General features: G+C 57.6%; 2 protein-coding genes, 1 long non-coding RNA gene and 1 pseudogene across 7 annotated transcripts; 1 reads left to right on the forward strand and 3 right to left on the reverse strand.

The window, feature by feature from the left end:
* The first annotated feature begins 3639 nt into the window (after positions 1-3639).
* EMD (emerin) lies at positions 3640-6076 on the forward strand. The gene is made up of 6 exons (XM_055393417.2): positions 3640-3943; positions 4042-4149; positions 4317-4394; positions 4598-4731; positions 5213-5259; positions 5342-6076. Exons 1-6 carry the CDS (start codon positions 3862-3864, stop codon positions 5676-5678), a joined length of 786 nt encoding a protein of 261 aa, XP_055249392.2. The 5' UTR covers positions 3640-3861; the 3' UTR covers positions 5679-6076.
* Positions 6077-6198: 122 nt separating this feature from the next.
* LOC129534903 (uncharacterized) lies at positions 6199-15011 on the reverse strand. Of its 5 annotated transcripts, none has more exons than XR_016036889.1 (3): positions 14240-14554; positions 13944-14049; positions 6199-7635 (listed from the first exon to the last, which is right to left on the reverse strand). XR_016036889.1 is itself a non-coding variant. In XM_055393420.2 (3 exons), the coding sequence occupies exons 1-3, from the start codon at positions 14827-14829 to the stop codon at positions 7443-7445; spliced, it is 441 nt and encodes a 146-aa protein (XP_055249395.2). In that variant the 5' UTR covers positions 14830-15011; the 3' UTR covers positions 6199-7442. The 5 variants fall into 5 exon arrangements, 1 of the variants encoding a protein (XP_055249395.2); XR_016036888.1 differs by having other exon boundaries at positions 14173-14554; XM_055393420.2 differs by lacking the exon at positions 14240-14554 and adding an exon at positions 14597-15011 and having other exon boundaries at positions 6199-7544.
* A 407-nt stretch (positions 15012-15418) lies between these two features.
* LOC148773537 (large ribosomal subunit protein P1 pseudogene) lies at positions 15419-17968 on the reverse strand (annotated as a pseudogene).
* Positions 17969-19038: 1070 nt separating this feature from the next.
* On the reverse strand, positions 19039-20918 carry LOC129564504 (uncharacterized). Its single transcript, XR_008687496.2, has 3 exons — positions 20725-20918; positions 19570-19652; positions 19039-19376 (listed from the first exon to the last, which is right to left on the reverse strand). It is a non-coding gene; the product is annotated as an uncharacterized LOC129564504 (long non-coding RNA).
* Positions 20919-21533: the final 615 nt, after the last annotated feature.

Below are 21533 nucleotides of genomic sequence, written 5' to 3' on the forward strand. Positions count from 1 at the left end.
CGTGAACTCCCAGATGTTCAAGCAGGTTTTAGAAAAGGCAGAGGCACCAGAGATCAAATTGCCAACATCTGCTGGATCATGGAGAATGTAAGAGAGTTCCAGAAAAACATCTATTTCTGTGTCATTGACTATGCCAAAGCCTTTGACTGTGTGGATCACAATAAACTGTGGAACATTCTGAAAGACATGGGAATACCAGACCACCTGATCTGCCTCTTGAGAAACCTGTATGCAGGTCAGGAAGCAACAGTCAGAACTGTACATGGAACAATAGACTGGTTCCAAATAGGAAAAGGAGTACGTCAAGGCTGTATATTGTCACCTTGCTTATTTAACTTATATGCAGAGTACATCATCAGGAACGCTGGGTTGGAAGAAGCACAAGCTGGAATCAAGATTGCTGGGAGAAATATCAATAACCTCAGATATGCAGATGACACTACCCTTAGGGCAGAAAGTGAAGAGGAACTCAAAAGCCTCTTGATGAAAGTGAAAGAGGAGAGTGAAAAAGTTGGCTTGAAGCTCAACATTCAGAAAACAAAGATCATGGCATCTGGTCCCATCACTTCATGGGAAATAGATGGAAAAACAGTGGAAACAGTGTCAGACTTTATTTTTTTAGGCTCCAAAATCACTGCGAATGCTGATTGCAGCCAGGAAATTAAAAGATGCTTACTCCTTGGAAGGAAAGTTATGACCAACCTAGATAGTATATTAAAAAGCTGAGACATTACTTTGCCAACCAAGGTCTGTCTAGTCAAGGCTATGGTTTTTCCCATGGTCATGTATGGATGTGAGAGTTGGGACTGTGAAGAAATCTGATCGCCGAAGAATTGATGCTTTTGAGCTGTGGTGTTGGAGAAGACTCTTGAGAGTCCCTTGTACTGCAAGGAGATCCAACCAGTCCATTCTATGGGAGATCAATCCTGGGTGTTCATTGGAAGGACTGATGCTCAAGCTGAAACTGCAATACTTTCGCCACCTCATGTGACGAGTTGACTCACTGGAAAAGACTCTGATGCTGGGAAAGGTTGGGGTCGGGAGGAGAAGGGGACGACAGAGAATGAGATGGCTGGATGGCATCACCGACTCTGTGGACATGAGTTTGAGTGAACTCCAGGAGTTGGTGATGGACAGGGAGGCCTGGCGTGCTGTGATTCATGGGGTTGCAAAGAGTCGGACACGACTGAGCGACTGAACTGAACTGAACTGAAGCCATGTTTTAAAGCATTCAACTGCCAGGTCAAACCCAGAGGATCTTTTACATCCTTGAAGAGAAAAAGTAAGCTTTGTATTGTACCAAAGCTAAAGTTTTGATCTTAAAACATTAATCACTCAGTGAATAATCATCTCCTTGGACCTGTTGAGAAATGTATTCATGTTGACATTACTTTTCCTTACAATTTTTGATGTTGCTAGGATCACAAGTTACATAATCTATTGCTTAGAATCCCAGTCCTTAAAGGAGAAACTGTCTTCTTGTTACTTGGAATCGGTGGCTTCCAAGCCCTTTTTGCTCTGGCTACAGTTCCAGAGAAATGCCTCCTTTTAACCCTGCCCACTCTTCCCAGGAAGACTCCCCTCAAGGCCCCAGATTTCCACTAACAGCTCCTCTGCTGACTCGGAATACCCAATGGACCACGCTGTTCAGGTTATGACCCCAAGGGCTAGGCACTGGCTAGGGGAACATCCATGAATGAATTGCTGCACTGGGTGCCCCTGCACAAGTCTTCTCCTTCTCTGGGCCCCTAATTCCTCCTCAATGTGACAGCGGCAGTGCCAAGGGCCTCTCAGCTCTGGTGGTCAAGGGCTTGCCTGGTTTCTGGTGGTTTGAGACAGGTCTGCCTGCAGTGGGGCTGGCTTGGGGCTTCAGGTGGGCTTGTGTGCAGGAGGCCATCATAGGTCAGCTGTGTGGTGCCATCCGTGGTGGGACCTCATAGTGGGGCAACTGGGGGAGAGGGAAATAAAAGGCAGAGGGCCAAGGCAGGTGCCGGGGAGGGGGTGCTCCCAGAGGAGAAGGCAAACTTAGAATTCCTTGACCTCATAAGGAAACGGCTTGGGTCTGTATGGGGGGGGGTGGCAAGGGGAGGCCAGCCTCTGGGACAAGGGCCAGCACTGCAAAAGAAGGCTTAGAGAGGTGCTGGGGAATCTGATCTGGCCCAAACTCCAAATTCCGCAAAGCTGGCTCTGAGGAGCCCAGAGCCCAAATGCCATCTCCCTCCCTGCTTGGAGATAAGCAGCAAGACCCTTGCCCTGCCTGGGTTGCTGCCCCTCATCCGACCATGCATACGTGGGGCCATCATATTTTGGGAGATGGAGAAAGCCTCATCTCTAAAACCTGGCCAATAGCAACCTTGCGGAAGGGCTTCCTATGTGGTTAAACCAGGGCCCTGTCTTCTCTCCACCACATGAACGAACCTTCGCTGAGACTGGGCCAGTCTGCCAGCCTTCATCCCAGTTCCGGGAAGGGCACTTCAGTTTTCCCTCATTCCATTGGCTGGCTTTGTTAGAACGTGACTGTCATCTCCTTCCTAATTTTCATGGGACAGCTCTTTCCTGACCAAGGCTCTCACCAACTCCCTGTGACAGGCCCTGGCTGCCTTCCATGGTTTGCCCTCTTCAGTCCCCTGGCCCCCTGTCCGGGAGGCCCCCTCTGCGCTCCCACGACCCTGAAGCCCACTGAGACCCAGGTGCTCAGAGCACATTATCGGAAGCCCCGGGCAGGTCCCTCTGGCAGCCTCCTGGGTCACGCTGGGCTCAGGGGCCATCCCAGCCACGGAGGGTGGACTGCCGGTGGGTGAGGCAGGCACCCGCCATCTCTGCATGCATCGCATCACAGGGCGCCCCGTGCCAGTGCCCATTGGCATGCCCGGGGCCCCTTCCAAGGCTGCTGGCTCCTGGAGCGCCGGTGGCCTCCTGGCCCAGTGCCCCATTTCCTCCGGGGTGCAGCGGGGAGGGAGGGAGGTGGTGGGGACCGGCGGGCGCAGGCCAGGGTCCCGCAGAGTGGAACGGCGTGCTGGGGCAGGGGGTCTGGGGGTCTGGGGGGCGGCTTAGGTTCGGGTGGCTACAGGCTCTCCTGGCGTGGCGCACGCGCGCCCAGCGTGGGTAGCAGGGCCTAGTCCGTACTTGCGCTCTTCAAGGGCTCGCCCCTTCGGATCGGGCCCCTTCTCGCAGCTGCCGGCGACTCGGCCGGCTGGGGCGCGGCCAGGGACCCCAAGCGCTGGAGCTCGGGGCAGAGGGGGCGGCGGGGACCAAGCGGAGTCCACGTGACTCAGGGAGGGCGAGCCCCGCCCAGCGCGCAGACCCGCCCAGCTCCCACATCCTGGCCAGTTTCTGCTGGTTGCACGGCCACAGGCCCCGCCCCTCCACCCTTCTGACCCGAAGAGCCGAGCGGGTGACGTTGAGGCTCGCGGGCCCCGCCCCGCTCCCACGCCGGGGCGGGTCTAAACTAGTTCCTGTCGCTCCCAGGCCCCACCCCTCAATGGCGTCCGGCCCTAAATGCGCCAGCGTGTGACGTCTCTGGGCTCGCCAGCCCCGCCCACCCCCACCTCCCGGCCTGTCCACGCCGTTTGAGCTGCAGCCCCACCCATCCGTTTGTGACGTCTGGGCTCGCGAGCCGCGCACCGCCCCGCCCGTTCTCAAGGCCCCACCAATCTGCGCTGGCGGCTCCTCCGCGAGGCCAGACCCCGCTCCGCGCAGCGCGCGCTGCCCGCCGAGACAGCGACTGTGACGCGGACGTGACGCGCGCATAGCCGCTCCCGAGGCGCTCCTGTTGCCCCCACCGCCCTCCGAGGCCGTCGTCTCTCGGCCGGTGTTGCCAGGCCCAGGCCTCCCCCAGGCCTCCGCCGCCCACTGCCCGCCATGGACGACTACGCAGTCCTGTCGGACTCCGAGCTGGCCGCCGTGCTGCGCCAGTACAACATCCCACACGGGCCGGTCGTCGGTACGCGGTGGACGGAGGGCGGGCCCGCTCCCCGCGCTTAGCCCCGCGGCCCCCTCCCGGCCCGCTCCCTGACCGCCCTGTGCCCCGCGTCTGATCAGGTTCCACTCGCAAGCTCTATGAAAAGAAAATCTTCGAGTATGAGACCCAGAGGCGGAGGCTCTCGCCCCCGAGCTCGTCCGCAACCTCTTTCTCCTGTCGGTTCTCGGGTGAGGCTCCCGTCCCAGGGCCCCGCCTGGCCGCCCTTGGGGACACGGTTTGGGGGACGCTGAGGAAGGGGTCGCGGGGGTGTGGCCGGGGCACTGGCCGGAAGGGGCGCGGGGAAAACGGGAGGGGACCCCTGTGGGCCAATGGTCCTAGCCCCTCCCCCATTCAGACTTAGATTCGGCGTCCGTGGACTCGGATATGTATGATCTGCCCAAGAAAGAGGACGCCTTACTTTACCAGAGCAAGGGTAAGGCAGGGGTGGGGTGGGCACTCTTGACACCTTCCTTCCAGTGTCAGCCAGAACCTGAGACCTCAGCCCCAAGCTTCCTGCAGTAGCCCTGGAGGGGAGAAACCGTGTCACAGGCCCTCCCAATGGGATTCAGATTAGGACCATCGGGCCAGGTGGGGACACCGTTGCCCCTTCTGCTACCGCTGCCCCCCCTTCCCAAGGCTATAATGATGACTACTATGAGGAGAGTTACTTGACCACCAGGACTTACGGGGAACCTGAGTCTATGGGCACATCCAAGGGCTTCCGCCAGCCCTCAGCTTCACTCTCAGATGCTGACCCCTTTCACCGCCAGGTGAGCTGAGTTGTCGGGCACCCTGTACTTGGGTACAACCTGAGGGGGTCCTCATGGGGTTTGGATGAGTCAAGGGGACCACTGGGTGCAAATGGTGGCTCAGAAACCTCCAGGGAGAGACGGGGCCTGCAGACACCTGCCGGGTCAGGGCCTTTCTTTGGCCGGGGGGCAGGGGGGGGAGCTGTCAGAACTGTTTTGACTAGTGTGCCTAGGACGTGCCCTGGCCCTGGTCTGGGATCTAGGTTTGAGCTCTTTTTGAGAATCCTGGGGCAGAAAGTAGGATGCAGGCAGCCAGGGCAAGTGGAACGGCCCTGCAGACGTAAGGCTGAGGACTACGAAGGGGTTCTGGAGGGTGGCAGGGCCCAGGCCTTTAAGCAGTGTTCAGACAGGCTGGGAAGGGCAGTTTGGACTGAGGGTTATGACCTGTCATACCTACACCGACCCCGCCAATAGGTATCCTCACTCTGATTCACTTCTGTAGGTCCGTGATGACAATCTTTTCTCTCTGGAAGAGGAAGGCAAGGATCGGTGAGTATTAAGGCGAACCAGGGGCTGGGGTTGATTCAGGGCTCAGGCCCTCCTGGTCTACCTGCTGCCCTCTTTGCCTCAGGGAACGCCTCCTGTATGGCCGGGACAGTGCCTACCAGAACATCGCACACTACCGCCCTATTTCCAACATCTCCAGAAGCTCCCTGGGCCTGTCCTATTATCCCACATCCTCCTCCACCTTGAGTGTGTCCTCATCTTCATCTTCGCCCCCTTCCTGGCTCACCCGCAGAGCCATCCGGCCTGAAAAGCAGGCCCCTGGGGCTGCCGGCCTGGGCCAGGATCGCCAGGTCCCGCTCTGGGGCCAGGTGCTGCTGTTCCTGGTCTTTGCTGCCTTCCTGCTCTTTGTTTACTATTCCATGCAGGCCGAGGATGGCAACCCCTTCTGGGCAGAGCCCTAAGGGTCTGGCCTCGTACCTTGGAGGCCAGCTCCTCTTGGAAGCCCTGGCTGACTGCCTTATCAGTGTTTGTTGGGGGAGGGGGGTTGGGGCTTTTCTGTGTGTTCTAGCTTGGGGTTACCGGGACAGGGGCAATGTTTGCTGACCCCTGCCCTATCCTGCCAAGGAGGCAGCAGGCCTGGGCCCTCTGCATCATAGTGGGCCTGGGTGGACTTGCCTCTGAATCCTCCTGGCCCTGCTTGCCTGTCACCCTTTGGGCCTAGGAGGGCAAGACCCTTCTCCTGGAGAGAACATGATTTTGGTCATCGCATGCCTCCTATTTGTCGTCCTCATGGGGGGATTAACCAAAGGCCACCCTGAGTTTGTTTTCGTGGACACAATAAAAGACCATTTATTTTTAACATGTGGGTTCTTCTCTTTTAACGTGGGGAGGGGTTGGGCTGCCCCCCTGCTAAAGGCTTCCAGGCCTTGGGTCTCCAGAATTGCCATCCGACTTTGTCAGTTCATCCTTTCGTCCTTTGAGCCTGAGATAGGAATCATAGGCTACCCATAGACTCATTTGTGTTCTGCTTTTGGTGCCTGCTCCCTGACATGTCACCAGAAGCTCTTGTAAGTAATTATTAAAAATAACGTCACACAGAGAGCCCACTGGGAAACGCAGGTGAGGCTGCTTGCACCGTATCAGTTCTGGGTGTTTCAACTGGGACCAGCAGATACCAACCGTGGTGTCCAAGGGCAGAGTGATGGGAAGAAATGAAGCATCTGCTGGATGGGCTGTTTCTGCTGGAAAGCTGGTTGTCTAATGACAGAGGAAGGCTCTCAGTCCTCTGGAATGTTCCATCCCCTTTCAGTAAACCAGTTCCTCACCTGGGTATTACCACAAGGTTTTCTGCCGTGGGCATTTCACAATTTTCACAGTTTACATGTGATTTTAACATCGAGTTGGAGAAAGAAATGGCAACCCACTCCAGTATTCTTGCCTGGAGAATCCCATGGACAGAGGAGCCTGGCAGGCTACAGTCCATGGGGTCGCTAAGAGTCTGACACGACTGAGCGACTATCACTCACTTAACATCAAATGCTAAGGAAACCTGGGGTAGAATGCCACACTGTGCATCTGGGCTCTGCACTGCCTGTAAAGGGCAGTAAAGCCGAGAGAGGCAGGCACGCAAAAGGGAAGCAGAGGCACCCCCTGGGCCACCATTGGGTGGGACCCTGGCACCTCAGCTCTGACAGGCTCCTTCCTACAGGTGGCAGGACTTGGCAGGGCCTGCCCTCTCACCTGCACGTGCCCCGTGGGCTCCTGAGCCTTTGGGGCTCTCTGCTGTCTATGGCCACTGGTTAAGCTCTGCTCAGGGATGGGGCTGGAACCTTTCTACCAAAGCTCCCGGACATTTATCTTTGCTGCATCCGAGTCTCTGCACTTCGGTGGGGTGAGTGTTTTCTTAAAAGCAACAGGCTTTTTTTGTGCATTTCAAATACACCGAAAAGAAATGGCTTCTCATATTCTTACCCCTCGCAGAGCCCTAGCCTCCCTCATTTGCTGTTAGGCACTCCTACCTGACTCCACCAGTCCGCTGTGGCCAGGACACCCCTGGGCCCCCGGCATCTGTCCTGTGCCATCCCAGACCAAGAGCTGAGACACGGATGCTCCGTGGTGGGTGGTGGGCATGGGCAGGAGGTGTGGCCTGCTCATCTGTGACTGTAGGGGCAGGTGGTCAAATCGGTGAACTGGAGGGGAGGAGGAGGAGTTCCATCATCAGGGCGTCAGAACTCCACAGGGGCATGACACAACATCTCATTTTGGCACGTGAGTGATCTCAAGTGCTCCTCCTGGGGGTGGCTGTGCAGCGGGAGCCCCACGGGGTCCTGGTGGAGAGGAAGGATTGCAGGGAGGAAGGGGAGAGAGATGGCATGGCCTCTGGATGGAATGCTCCCCTCCGGGCTTCAGATCCTCCATCTGCAGGACCAAGGGGGAGGCTAGATGTGCATGGCAACCACTGCCGTGTCTGAAGGAAGATGGAGTTGCCTCCCAGGTGACATAGTCTCACCCTTTTATTTCCCATGGGTGACCATATCCATTGATCACCATGCACCAGATGGAGGGTTTCTGAGGGCCTTGCTTCAAAAGCTTGCCCAAAGCTTTTGAGGGCTCCGTGAGCCCCCAAGAGACCTCAGGCTTCCAAGTCCCCACCTAGGGCTTTCCAGGGCTCTGAGACCAACCTCCAGGCTCCTGCCTGGACCATGGGCTGCAGTGGTACTGGAAGCACAGCAGGGGGCAGCAGCTTCCTAGCGTGCAAGACATCTGCCATCTTAGGTATCTCCAGAGTGGAGTTGGGGGATGGTGGTGGTGGTGGTTGGCAGACATGGAGGAGCCCGGGAGGCCCTGGATGAGGCAACTGAGCTGGTAGCTTGGGACCCTGCCAGACAGCCTGAGCAGCATCCCTGGTGGAGCACAGAGAGAAGTGCCCAGGAGGTAAGGCAAACGGGGGGACCTCCTGATGCCACCCTTGATGTTGGCCACCCTCTCCCCCCACGCCCAGGTCTAGGGGAAGTAGCAGACAGCATTCTGCAATCTAGGACCACTCCCACCTTGACCACTCTACCGGGCTAGTCCCAGCACTGAAGCAGCAGCCATCCAAGAGTGGGCACAAGCCTGTGGGTACAAGCCAGTGGGTCCATGAGGATGAACCTCCCCACGGGACTAAAGGAAAGGAGGGTGTCACTGTTACCGCCCCTGGGGCTGGCCATTGGCCTTAGGGTCAGCATACCCATGCCTTAGACACTAGCCCCAGCCCCTCCCCAGGGCAGGCAGGAACTCAGGGAAAAAGAAAATCGAGTCCTACCCAGAGAAGTCTACTACCACTGGGGAGAGCCGAGTAGGGAGGTCCTCCCAGAAAGCCCCTTCTCACCTCTGCCGGCCCACCAGGCACCACTCCTGCACCCCGACACCCAGAGCCTCCTGCCGGCTCCCTGAACCAGCCTGCCAAGAGCAGACAGTCCTCCCTGCCATCCTGTGTTCCAAAGCCTGCCTGGTGGGGGCCCCCGGAGGGAGAATGGCCCCAGAGGAGTGCCGAGCATAACAAGGAGTGCTGTCCCCTCCCTGGATGCCACATCGCACCCGGGCGGTCATGAAGCCTGCGGAGCAGCAAGGGGAGAAGCTGGAACCCACAGGGGGAATGACCCTGAGGATGGAGGCCACGGGCCAGACCAGGCCAGAGCCTTGGCCAGGCAGGGGCAGGAGGGAGCAAGACAGGGCGCCACCTCTGGAGGGCTTCTGGAGAGGGGGACACGCAGATGGCACCAGGAGCCCATCTGCTGTGGGGCAAGTGGCCTGAGACCTGGCCCCACGGAGCAGAACCCCCAGAGCACACCCCGGTTGCCAGGACACAGGCAGGGGTGAGCCAGGCCTCCTCAGGGCTCTGCACAGGGGGTCCAGCCCAGGCCGCCCGCCCGGAGCCAGCAGGGGAGGGGACCCAGCCCTGAGAGGCCCCACGGCTGAGCCCTGCCCACCACCAGGTGCCCGGAGCAGAGGAGGGGTCCAGCCACAGATGCCCGCCGGGGCCCTTCTTCCCTACTAAGCCTGGGGAGGGGGTGTCTGGTCACCCTGTGGGGAGCGGCCCCTGCATCCTGCAGGTCCTGTCTGCTCTGAGTCAGGGGGACCGGGGAGCTGACCACTCTCACACCACAGCCGGCACCCCCCACCCCCGGGCACCCCTGCACCCCACTCGCTCTGGTGCCCGCTCCCCCAGGAGGGTGAGCTGGACCTAGGTGAAGCGATGGGCACAGCGCCCTTCAGGATGGGACGGCGACCCACCCAAAGAGAGGGAGCCTCAGAGTTTCAACGATGGCGACAGTCTAGAGACCCTAGGAGGTCCCACACGGCCCCAGTCTGGGCAGCCACACCCCATTCCAGGGGCAGGGCCAGGGCACTGACGGGCACCCCACTGGGACCCCAACGGAGGCAGTGGGCCGAGGGGAGAGCAGCTGCTAAGTCAGGGGCAGTGAATGTGAGGAATGATGGATGCTGGCTGCCAGGAACTCGAGAGAGAGAGAGAGAGTGTGTGTGTGTGTGTGTGTGTGTGTGAGATCCAACTCGACGTCCCAGCTGTGTGTGTCTGTGTGTGTGAGATCCAACTCGACGTCCCAGCTGTGTGTGTGTGTGTGTGTGAGATCCAACTCGACGTCCCAGCTGTGTGTGTGTGTGTGTGTGTGTGTGATCCAGCTCCAGGTCCCAGCTGTGGAGGACAAGTAATGGTCAGCGAACATGAGCAGCAATGTATACTGGCTGCCAGGAACTCGAGTGTGTGTGCATCCGTGTGTCTGTGTATCATCCAGATCCAGGTCCAAGCTGTGTGTGTGTGTGTGTGTGAGAGAGAGATCCAGCTCCACGTCCAAGCTGCGTGTGTGTATCATCCAGCTGTGGACAGGTCCCCAGAGGACAAGGCCCGCCACCTACAGCAGCCTCCTCCACAGGCCACGGGCACCCCCAGGAGGACTTACGCACCCAGCAGGGGCACACTGTGCTGCTCACAGGTCAGGCTGGCCTCAGCCAGCTCCACGACTCTCGACGGACATCTGCAAGGTCCCCATGAGCCCAGGGAGGCCACAGCCCGGGGAGCGGGGCTGAATGAGGGCCGGGGCCAGGGGACGGCTCCGGGACCCAGCACCAGCGGAGGCTCGGGAGCACCCAGCACCCGAGCTCAGGAGGGCAGGCATCATCATGCCTGATGGGCAGAGGATGCGGACAGAGGGTGAAGCCCGAGGCAGGTGGACAGCGGGGCGGGGCCGCTGCCCAGACTCTGCCTGTCCACCAGGCGGGTACCTGCAGGAGCTCTGCCAGCCACAGTGCCCGGGTGGCAGGAGAGGGAGGACAGTGCCCACATAGCCCTGGGCCCGAGGGCAGGCTTGAGGAAGGCAGCCCTGAGGAGGGCGAAGACGGCAGGGCAGCCGGCCCCTTGTTGGTCCTTGTGCCCAGGGCTCAGGGGCTGCAAGGCGGCTCTACTCAGGGGAACAGTCAGTGGGCCCAGGAGTGTGGGACCACGGGGTGCTCAAGCCTCTCCCCCGGGACCCTGTGGAGGCTGCACATCCTAGCTGAGGGGTGTCCCCGTGAGCCAGGGCCACGATCCCCGAGGACAGGCCCCCCAAGCTCAGCCTCAGCCTCTGCTTTTGCCCCGGGACGGAGACAGCCCGGATCTCCCGAGGCCACGGGCGTTAGGTTAGAGAAGAGCATGGTGGCCACGGACGGGGCCAGGAGATGTCGCCAAGGGCCCCAGTGCTGCCCAGAAGCAAGAGGCAACAGGAGGAGCCCTCACTGCCTGAGAAGCTGCGTGACACATTCAGAGCCACCAAGCATGTCACCGGAAGTCCCCACTCAGTCCCAGCCAGGTGGTGGAGGGGGCGGACACGTCCCCCACGAGCACAGCAGGAGCGCCTTCAGGGGACCAAAGGGACACTCGGCTGCCACCCCAGGCTGGCACCATCCCAGCCCGGGGCTACCGGGCACAGTCATTGAAGAAAAGGGGCTCGTCAGCCTGCGCCCCCTCAACGGGGGCCCCCTGGGAAGGAGGGCGTGCGGGCAGGGCTGACCACAGGGTGGGGACACCTCGGAGGTGGGAGAGCACGGGGCCCAGGCCTGAGTGTGCACTTGCACAGCCGTGGCGTGCACGGGCTGCCAGGGTGAGAAAGCTTCTGCACCCACGCCCAGGGCTGCACCAGCAGCTGGGACAGCCCTCCAGGCTGTGGACCCCTGGGCGGAGGGCAGAGGGCTCATGCCGTGGGTTCGGGGGGCCATGCTGGGCTCGGTCACATGGTCTCTGTTTCTCTGGTTTTCCGCGGGCTTTGTCTGCAACCATTTCGAGGTGAAAAGCCACTCTGCCTGTACAACACACGCCACCCTGCTTCCACAAAGGACACATTCTGGAGGGGCCCGGGCAGCCCGGGAGTCCCACACCCAGGCTCAGGGGCAGGGACACTCCTCGGAGCCTTGTCACGCACCACGAACGTGAAGAAACTAGGCCCACGCGGGAACCATTCTCTTCTTCATGGGGTGACCAGTGTGACCCATAAAAACACAGCAGAGGCGAGGGAGTGTCACCTCGAGATGAGTTATGAGAGAAACACTGTGGCTTCCATCTCGGGGCTCCTCTGTCTCTCTGAGATCGCTGGATCTGGGGAAGGCCTGACCCGAGCAGCCCGGTGGAGAGGCCTGGTGGGGAGGGACCATCACCTGCCGCAGCCCAGTGAGCCCTCCAGAAGTGGAGCCTGCCCCCCTCCCACCCTGACACCCCAGGCAGACCAGAGGGCTGTGGCCCCGGAGAAGCCTTGACCGCAGCCTGTGATGGACCCCAGGCCAGAAGCCCCAGCCAGGCCTTCTAGAATCCTGTCCTTCAGACACCTGGGAGATTAAGAGTGCTGGTTGTTTTAAGGGACTACACTACATCTGGGATAATTTGCTACACATGCTTGCATGCTAAGTCATTTGAGTCGTGTCTGACTCTTTGCAACCCCATGGATTGTAGCCTGCCAGGCTCCTCTGTCCATGGGATTCTCCAGGCAAGAGTACTAGAGTGGGTTGCCATTTCCTCCTCCAGGCGATCTTCCCACCGTACGTCTCTTATGTCTCCTGTGTTGACAGGCAGGTTTTTTACCGCTAGCGTCACCTGGGTAGCCCCTTGTTACTCAGCAATGGGTAACTTATTCACGATGACTCTAAATGGAGATCACCCTAAATCAACTGGGAGCAAACAAACCGACAAGAAACCCCAAACCATTAGGAAGAGCCTGGAAAGTCTGATGACACAAACGCTAAGATCGTCTGCCTAGCCAAACACAAACCCCAAACCACAAAGTCAGGAGACAAGTGACAAAGTGGGGCAAAAAATAGTGCCAAGATGTGACTCAGGGCTCATATCAAAAAGGTATAGAGAACTTGAACGAGCCAATAAGAAGAGACCAGCGACCCAAGGAAAAGGGTGCAGGAGAGGGCCTTGGAAAATGCCAACCAAACTGCCCCGCCCCGGAATGATCCCACAGCCAGAATGTGCTCGGGGGCTGGGGTCCCAGAGCTGCGGGTTCTGGGCACATGGGGCAGCTGGACACTGCCATTGCTTTTGATCTGCCGCTCCAACTGGATGGCGGGCCATCCTGGAGCCACAGACAGGCCAGCCTTGGCAAAGACTGGCCAAAGCAGTCGGTGGTGGCGCTGGGCATTGAGCAGGTCTGGGCAGCATCACCCAGGAGCTGGGAGATCCTCTTGGTGAGGAACGTGTGGCAGGAAAGGCGGTGGCTTCCCACCAGCGAGAGAAGGCTGACCACACCTGCAGACCAGACAACTGTCAGGGCAATTCCTGGGCAGAGAACCCCCTTTCTTGTCTCCGGCCATGTGTGTTAAGTCGCTTCAGTCGTGTCCAACTCTTCACAACTCCATGAACTGTAACCCACCAGGATCCTCTGTCCATGGGATTCTCCAGGCAAGAATCCTGCAGCGGGTTGCCATGCCCTCCTCCACGGGTCTTCCCAACTCAAGAATTGAATCCCCATCTCCTTACGTCTCCCAGATCAGAAGGTGGGTTCTTTACCAGTAGCACCACCTGGGAAGCCCTTCGGGTCTCCACGCTCCCCCAAACCCACACTTGGTCTCAGGGCCAATGTTCCTTTCCCATCCCTGAGCTTGGCATGCACGCCTTTTTCCTCTGCCTCATCAGATAGTTCCTCCATCCCCACACCCAGACACTGGATCTGATCTCGCCCCACCCTCCTACGTGTCCAGATGTTATCAGCCCAAGAGAGGAGCTGTTGAGCAGCTCCACAAACCTGACACCTGATCCTGCCTGGGCTGTGGACAACCGCCTCCTTCAGCTTCAGGCAGGGAAGGGTGACGACTGCTCAACGGGAAGCCCCAGATCTCCTGAGAGCCACCAGCCTCCTGGCATTTCCCAGCCCCGCGGGGACCCTGCAGAGAGCCAGTCCGGGAGAAGAGCAGGGGGCACACACCTAGGAGTCTCAGGCCTCTAGAGCAGCGCTGCTCACTGTGGGGTTCGTGGACCAGCAGCGGTAGCAGCACCGGGAGCTTGTTGGAGTCTCAAATGCTCAAGCCCCACCCCAGATGGGAATCTAGGGCGGGGCCCTGCCAACCGGCTTTGAGTGAGCCCTCCAGGTGTTCTCACGTCCCTTCCAGCCTGAGAACCACCGTCGGGATGGACGGTTTCTGATCTCATCCACTCCTAGTGAAGCCATGGACTTTCTCTCCCTGCCGGGCTCACTCACCTTGACCTCCAGGGGAGAGGCGGGCAGCAGACACTGAGGGCTGCAATCATAGGCGGTCCTGGAGAACAGGAGAGCTTGGGCAAGATCCCCTCCCAGCGGGCCACACCTGTCGAGTGACGGGGGAAGACTGTGTTACTTCGGGCCCTCTCCACTCCAGAAACATGGCACTCCTGGCCGACTCCGCCTTTCTGGGCACTGGGATCAGCTCTGCCCACCTCTCCCTTGTTACTCCGTGCGGGGCGGGGGTTAGAGGGGAAGATCCGGGCTTCACAGAGAATCGTCCCAGTCACACTCACGGGCGGAGGAACACGATGGGCCGGGAAAGGGGTGGGGGCGGCTGGATGAGGCCAGATTCTAGACCCTGGGAGGGTGGAAGGCATCAGGAGCGCGGGGCAAGGCCGCCCCCAGAGGCCGGGACTGGAGGGCGCCCCCAATACACTGTCCCGAGACATCTCGAGGGCCAGATGCTCTCAGTACAGCAGGGGGAGTCCTGCCGGGAGCGGCGGGTGGGACCCCGACGGAATCCCCAAGGTCTCCAGGGCCCTGGGCTCCGGGGAGGCGTCTCTTCGCCCTCTCCCCAGGAGAGGGCGCACAACCCAGCGAATTGCGGGGCTCTGGCCTGCCCAGGACCCAGAGGGCGGGCTGCCGTGTACCGAAATGGAGGGCGGGGATGCGAAGCAGGGGGGCCGTTTCCGTGCTTCGAGCCCCGCCCTGAGCGTCCCCGCGGCCGTCCCCTCTCGCTCGCCTCCACAGCCCGCCCACCGGAACCCGCGGAGCACCGCATTCCTGCCCACCTCTTCCGGCTGGCGTCGCCAATGACATGCTCGACTCCTGAGAAGACCCGCCCCCAGCGCCGAGCAAGCCCGTCCCTCTTTGTGACGGGCATCTCTGTCACCCAGTCAGAGCAGGCCGATCGCGTGAGCTCCGCCCTCCCCTCACCCCTCGGACTTTTTTCTAGTCCGCAGGCAGGCGTGCTATGGGCTTCTGGACTTTCCCGCGAAGAGATCAACACTGTCCGTGCAGAGTCACGCACAGAATGATCCGATGTGTACACGCCAAGTCCTGCTGTGTGCCTTTGGTGTGAGCTTGTATTCTGAAGGAATTAAGATCACGGGAAGTTACAGGGAAATGCCCCTCCCGTTGTTGCCCCAGCATCAGCGTGTTGCATAGCCAGTGGGCCCTCACACCAGGAGATGGCATTGGTACCATTGGTTAGGACACCACACCTACTGCCAATGGCCTGGGTTCGATTCCTGGATGGGTCGATATGATGATGCATACCTCGCCACACACACACACACACACACACACAGACAGACACACAGACACACACACACAGACACACAGACACACACACACAGACACACAGACACACACAGACACACACACACACACAGACACACAGACACAGACACACACACACACACACACACACAGACACACAGACACACACAGACACACACACACACACACACACACACCACACGTCACTACATTAATGAAACCATGCAGTTTGAAACCCGGGACGGGCCTTTGATCAATCACACACTGCCCTTGAGATCCGTCCATCCAAATCGATAGTTGGTTTCAGCAGTCAGTTCTCCCTTTGTATTGCTAGCCTTCTTCTTTGGTGTGGGTCAGCCACGGTTGTTCAAGCCTTCACCCACTGAAGGACATGTTGCCCGTTTCCACTTTTAGGTTTCTAGAAAAAATCTGCTTTGAACATTTGTATCCAGGCTTTCCCGTGGTCAGAATTTTCCATTTCATTGGCATGAACGCCCGGCAGTGCAAGTGCTGCGTCCTAAGGAAGTGGACGATTAGCCTCGGAAGAAACTGCCAATTTGCATTCCACTGTGGCTGGAACATTTTACCTTACCACCCCGGATATTTTTAAAGCACATAACTGAAGATTTTTACAAAACATTGTTTTAGGCAAGACTGTTAACAATTGTTTCTCACCTCTACCTATATTCTTCTATGGGATCACCTACATAGTTCCCCACTCAGGTTAAAAAAAAAACACACCCTTATATTCAATGTGATTTTTACTAGCAATAATATATCTGCAAAAGTCTTCCTTGTCAGTACACAAAAGTCTAGCTCATGGCATCTCTGGCCAAAGGTATTGAAGAGAACACATGTACTATAGTTTACATAACAAACCCCCAACTGATGTAGTATTACCTTTTCTGTTTTTCTTGTTTGTTAGCACCTCTGAAGATTTGTAAATCTCCCTCAGGATATTACCTTTAAGTGGAACTACCAGGTCATTGATACTAAGCAGTTGCCTCCGCGAAAGACCCTGATCGGCATATAGCAGGGCTGTTAGCCCTGTGTTCCATACGTCGCAGAGACTTTCTTTCCGTCTCTCTCTCTCTAAAGAGCTCAGCTTTTTATTGAATGTGTTACTAAAGAGAGTGAAGTTGCTCAGTCGTGTCCGGTTTTTTGCGACTCCATGGACTGTAGCCTACCAGGATCCTCCATCCATGGGATTTTCCAGGCAAGAGTACTGGAGAGGGTTGCCATTTCCTTCTCCAGGGGATCTTCTCCAGGGATCGAACCCGGGTCTCCCACATTGTAGGCAGACGTTTTACCATCTGAGCCACCAGGGAAGTTACTACAGAGGTTTAGTCAAAAAGAGCAAAGCTCATGTCATCATCAGAGTCTTCAGATTCTTTTTTCTTTGTTCTACTTTCTTCTCCTCAGATGGGGCAGCAGTGGTGGAGCGGGCAGCACCAGCTGTCGGGACAGGTCCACCAGCCCCCACATGGCAGATGTAGCTGCCGATGCTGACGTTGGCCAAAGCCTTTACAAACAAGCCTGGCCCGAAACCGTCAACATTTACACCGGCTGCTTTACTGAGGGCACTGATCTTATCCTCTGTGACCATCACCTCACCAGGCAGAATGAGGGCCAAGTAGGTGCAGGGAAGCTCTGAGACAGAGGCCACGGTGTGGGCGCGTGCTCGGTGGGGCTGCTGGGCTCGGTACTAGTCGCCAGATGAAGTGAGGACCTCACCCCCAAACAGCCTTGGCTACTCGGAAGGACCGAGCACCTTAGGGGCCGTGGAAGAAAGGGATCTCTCTCCTTTTTAGGCTGCACATCATGGCATGCCAGATCTTAATTCCCAGACCAAGAATTGAACTGAGCCCGCCCCCTGCAGTGGAAGCATGGAGTCTTAACCACTGGACCACTGTGGGATTCCCCTGTCTCTTGTTTCAAAAGACGAGGCCGGCTGGTTTCGGCTGTCAAGTAGTTACACAGTTTTATGTGACCAAATTATTAAACTCTGGATTGATGATGTCTGCGTTGTGTATCTTGGGCACAAAGTTGTCCTGCCTCAAGTGAGGAGAATCATGTGACTCAGGGCAGAATTTCTGAGTTCCCACACCCAATGCTTCATGGACCCAGGCTGGCTGATTCTTGCTGTCCTGCTGGCTCCTCTACTTTGTGTGTGTGTGTGGGGGGGGCGTAGTTGGCCTATGATCCCAGGCTAGGGAGGCCAGGACTGGGGCCAGTGCCTCTCAGACACCCAGCCCCTGCCCTCCTGGGATGCCAGGTCAGTTGGGGAAAAGACGAGGAATCACCTACTGAGAAGAGTGCGTTATATTATTTAAACGCATAGGTGGCCCACAAGTGATCAAGCAAGATCCATGGGGAAAGCACAAATAAGAACCGAGAATCCACCTAAAACCAGTGCTCTCGAAAGGTCACCTGCACAGTGAGAAGAAAGGACAAGGCTGTAAAAGGGACTGGGTCCATCCCATCATGGGTCTGAGTGAGCAGAAGACCTGTCCCCATCATCTGCAAGCAGGGGCTTCCATCCCTCTGCCACAGACTGTGGGGCTTCAGCAAACCACTGGCTGAGGGAGGCTCCCCCCGCCCCGGCACCGTGGTTGTACTGCCGGGCTCCTGGCAGAGCGAATGCTCCCAGAAGGGACGGCTCACCCCTGGCTTCCCACTCAGGACTCCCCGAGGACCAGCTGAAGACCCGTCTGCGATTTCACGTTGAAGACACTACCCATTCTCATGGAACGCTGGGCAGATCCCTCAAAAAGAGGAGTGGCCCTATTACGTCCCCAGGGCGTCACTGTCAGAGGCCAGATGATATAATTTTTGGTAAGGGCTGGGAGTGTCTGCTACATGCCTGGACTCATCCATTCCAGCCTCGCAGGGGCTCTAGGAAGTCAGTAGCGTGTCACCCCCTTCTCCAGGTGAGCAGATGAGGACACAAAGGCTTGTGGAGCTTGTTCTGAATCTCTAACTAGAAGGAGGGAGGAGTGGATAAGGACACTGGCCTCTAAGCCTGACCTCCTTTTGCAGGTTGTGAAGTGAAGTGAAAGTCTCTCAGTCGTGTCCGACTCTTTGTGACTCCATGGACTATACAGTCCATGGAATTCTCCGGGCCAGAATACTGGAGTGGGTAGTTCTTCCCTTCTCCCGGGGATCTTCCCAACCCAGGGGTCGAACCCAGGTTTCCCGCATTGTGGGCGGATTCTTTACCAGCTGAGCCACCAGGGAAGCCCAAGAATACTGGAATGGGTAGCCTATCCCTTCTCCAGCGGATCTTCCTGACCCGGATTCTTTACCAACTGAGCTCTCAGGGAAGCCCTTTTGCAGGCTACGCTCTCCATTTGGCTCCCAAGGAGGTTCCTGGGGCATCGTATTGCACATCGGCTTGTCTTGAAAGCATCAGAGGTGAGTCCCAGTGAATATCCCTGGGCCTTGGACTGGTCTATAAAGGGAGGAGGTGGGAATGAGAAACACCTGTACTCTTGTGCCTAATCAGGGGGGACTTTGAAACAGACCGACAGTACCTTTGAATTCTCATGAGATCAGAGAGCGGTTCTCATGGATATTTACCAGTTGTCTGCATTCCTTTGATAGAAGGCTATTGCAACTCCCCAAATCTTCACTAGCCTCCGAGACACACCAAAGGAGACACACACGGTGGGAGGTGGGAGGAACGTTCAAGAGGGAAGGGGACATATGTATACCTATGGCTGATCCTTGATGATGTATGACAAAACCAATGCAGTATTGTAAAGCAATTATCCTCCAATTAAAAATAAACTTTAAAAAGTAGATATACAAGAAGGAATCAAAAAGATAAGACGAATTCTAAAAGTATAGGCAGATTTTAAAACGAAAAAGGAACTTTAGACGTTAGAAACAAAACCACATTTGAAATAAAAATCTGAGCTGATGAATCAAACCACAGGTAGATGACTCAGAAGATGACAAGGCAGTGACCTTGAGGAGAGATGGGCCGGTCTTCTTGGCCCCTCATCCTGGCTTCCGGGCTTCTGATGACGTCAACCCCTTCCCTTCTTGCCCTGGGTCTGGGGCAGCAGCTGCTTCCTGTCCTCGCTGTGTGCCTTCAGCCCTCAGAGCCATCCCTGAGTGACCACCTGGGTTCAAGTCTCCCATGACCTGCGGGGGTCTCAGCAGTCACCATGCTGCCCCCTGCGCTCGACTGGGGTGAAGGGCCAAGCGCAGCAAGTGCCCAAGGAGCCAGAGCAGCTGCTACCCCGAACTGTCATGGAGGGAACACCGGAGACCAAGGCTGGGCTGTGCGGTGACTGCAGTGTCTCTGGGAGGAAACTGACAAGGACACCTGCCTTACCTCTCAGCTCAGGTCACAGGATGACAGCCACAGCTCATCCATGGCAGCCTGCAAATTCCCCTGTGCCTGCAGCGCTGATGGGGCTGGAAATCAAACACAGCATTTGACCATGTCAGTTGCAGAATCCCCAGGGCGCTTGAATTCCCAGCCTCTCTGCATTTCCTAGGTGAAAGGCAGGGGCACTGCGTGGACGAGTGGGGCCTTGAAACCGAGACTTGGGATATCTGGTTGCCCTCAGTGGAAGCTGACAATCGGCAAGCCCCCAGTCCCCCAGAACCTCCCTTGCTGACGGAAGTGGCTTGCCCGGCCGTGTCTGGGAGGCTGGTGTTCTCTCCTTTGAGGACTGTGCCTGGTGCCAATGCCTTGCAAGGGGTCACCAATTGTCCTCCATACCCTCTGCCACCAACAGGGTCCCTCCAGACCCTGTTGCCACGAGACCCATAGTGAAGTGAGTGAAGTGAAAGTTGCTCAGTCGTGTCCAACAGTTTGTGACCCCATGTACTGTATAGTCCATGGAATTCTCCAGGCCAGAATACTGGAGTGGGTAGCCTTTCCCTTCTCCTGGGGATCTTCACAGCTGAGGGTTCAAACCCAGGTCTCCCGCATTGCAGGCGGATTCTTTACCAGCTGAGCCACAAGGGAAGCCTTTTAGACCCCTAAGTGGGGTCCGATTACTGCATGATCCAGGGGACAGGGATACAGTAAGGGTGGGGGCATCTTTCATCTCTGCCCCTCTCCACTACATTCCTCCCTTCTGGCTTGACTGGCCTGCAAGTTTTCTGTTTGTTCTTCTCAGTAAGCAGGGAACCCTGTAGGAATCATTTCAGGATTACTGAGTGTCAGACACCCCGTTTCTCATCCTGTGCATGGCCCAGCAAGGTATTGTGCCACAGTAGGGAGATAGAATGTACCTGTCTTCCTCTCTGGTGGCTGGTAAAGCTGTCCTTGGGGAGGCATGTCTGTAGGTGGGCGTGCTCCGACTGGAGGACTCCGCTCCTAGACCCCAACTCTCCACGTGGCATCACTTTCTTTGTCCTTTTATGTCCCGGAGGGCTTGTGCTGCACACCTTTGCCACCAGCCTTTTGTGCACCTTCATGCATATCCGCCACCACGCCCCCGCCCGTCCCCGCCCGTCCGCCCCTACCTCAACCAACCTCAGCTTCCTCTTCTCTCGGGCCATACCTCTTGCTCTCTGCTGGCCGTCAGCCCTCGTTTGGGAGCACTGCCCTTATTCGGCTTGTTTCTGGGGACCCAGGCCGCCGCAGGCCTCTCTCTCCTTCGGGGGCCGAGGCTGCACCCTCACGCCGTCAGATTCACCCCTTTCAGGGCGGCCCCACCCCCTGGGGCGGCGCAAGCGACGGATTGGCTAAGGCTCAGTGAGTGACCGGACAAAACCCAATGACGTGGCCCGGGCCTCACGGATTGGCCGGCCCCGGGCAGGCGGGCGCAAGGTGTGCGGAGAGCCAGCGGGGCGCGTAGGGTGCAGGCATTCGCCAGGCAGTGGCCAAATGGTGGGTAGGTATAGGCGGGTCGGAGGTGCGGGGGTTCGAGCAGCCAAGGCTGCCGAGGAGAGGGTTGGCCAGAGAGAGAGAAGGCGGGGCCGATTCCCTGCCGAGCCCTGGGCGATCCCATTGAGGCTGGAAAGTGGCTGGGGCGTGCGTGCGTAAGGAGTCCACTGCTGGGAAGTACGAACGCACCACAAGCTAGGGTAGCCCTCAGTGGGGACATCTACATGGCATTTCTAAAATCCTGGCCACAACCCTATGGGAGAAGCTGTCCCCATCCTCAGCACTGTCATCCCCTTTGACGAATGAAACTAAGGCCAAAACTAGTTCACCTTTACATACACGAGTATGCAACCTGCGCATTAGAATCATGTGGCTGGGTCACCCGAGTCTGTGGCTCCAGAACAATCAAGGGACATTCAGACACTTAAGTGCCTAGACCAGCTGACAGCATTCCT

This window comes from Moschus berezovskii, chromosome X, assembly GCF_049115385.1.
Source record: "Moschus berezovskii isolate FMDL1 chromosome X, NW_MosBer_1.0, whole genome shotgun sequence".
Taxonomy (NCBI): domain Eukaryota; kingdom Metazoa; phylum Chordata; class Mammalia; order Artiodactyla; family Moschidae; genus Moschus; species Moschus berezovskii.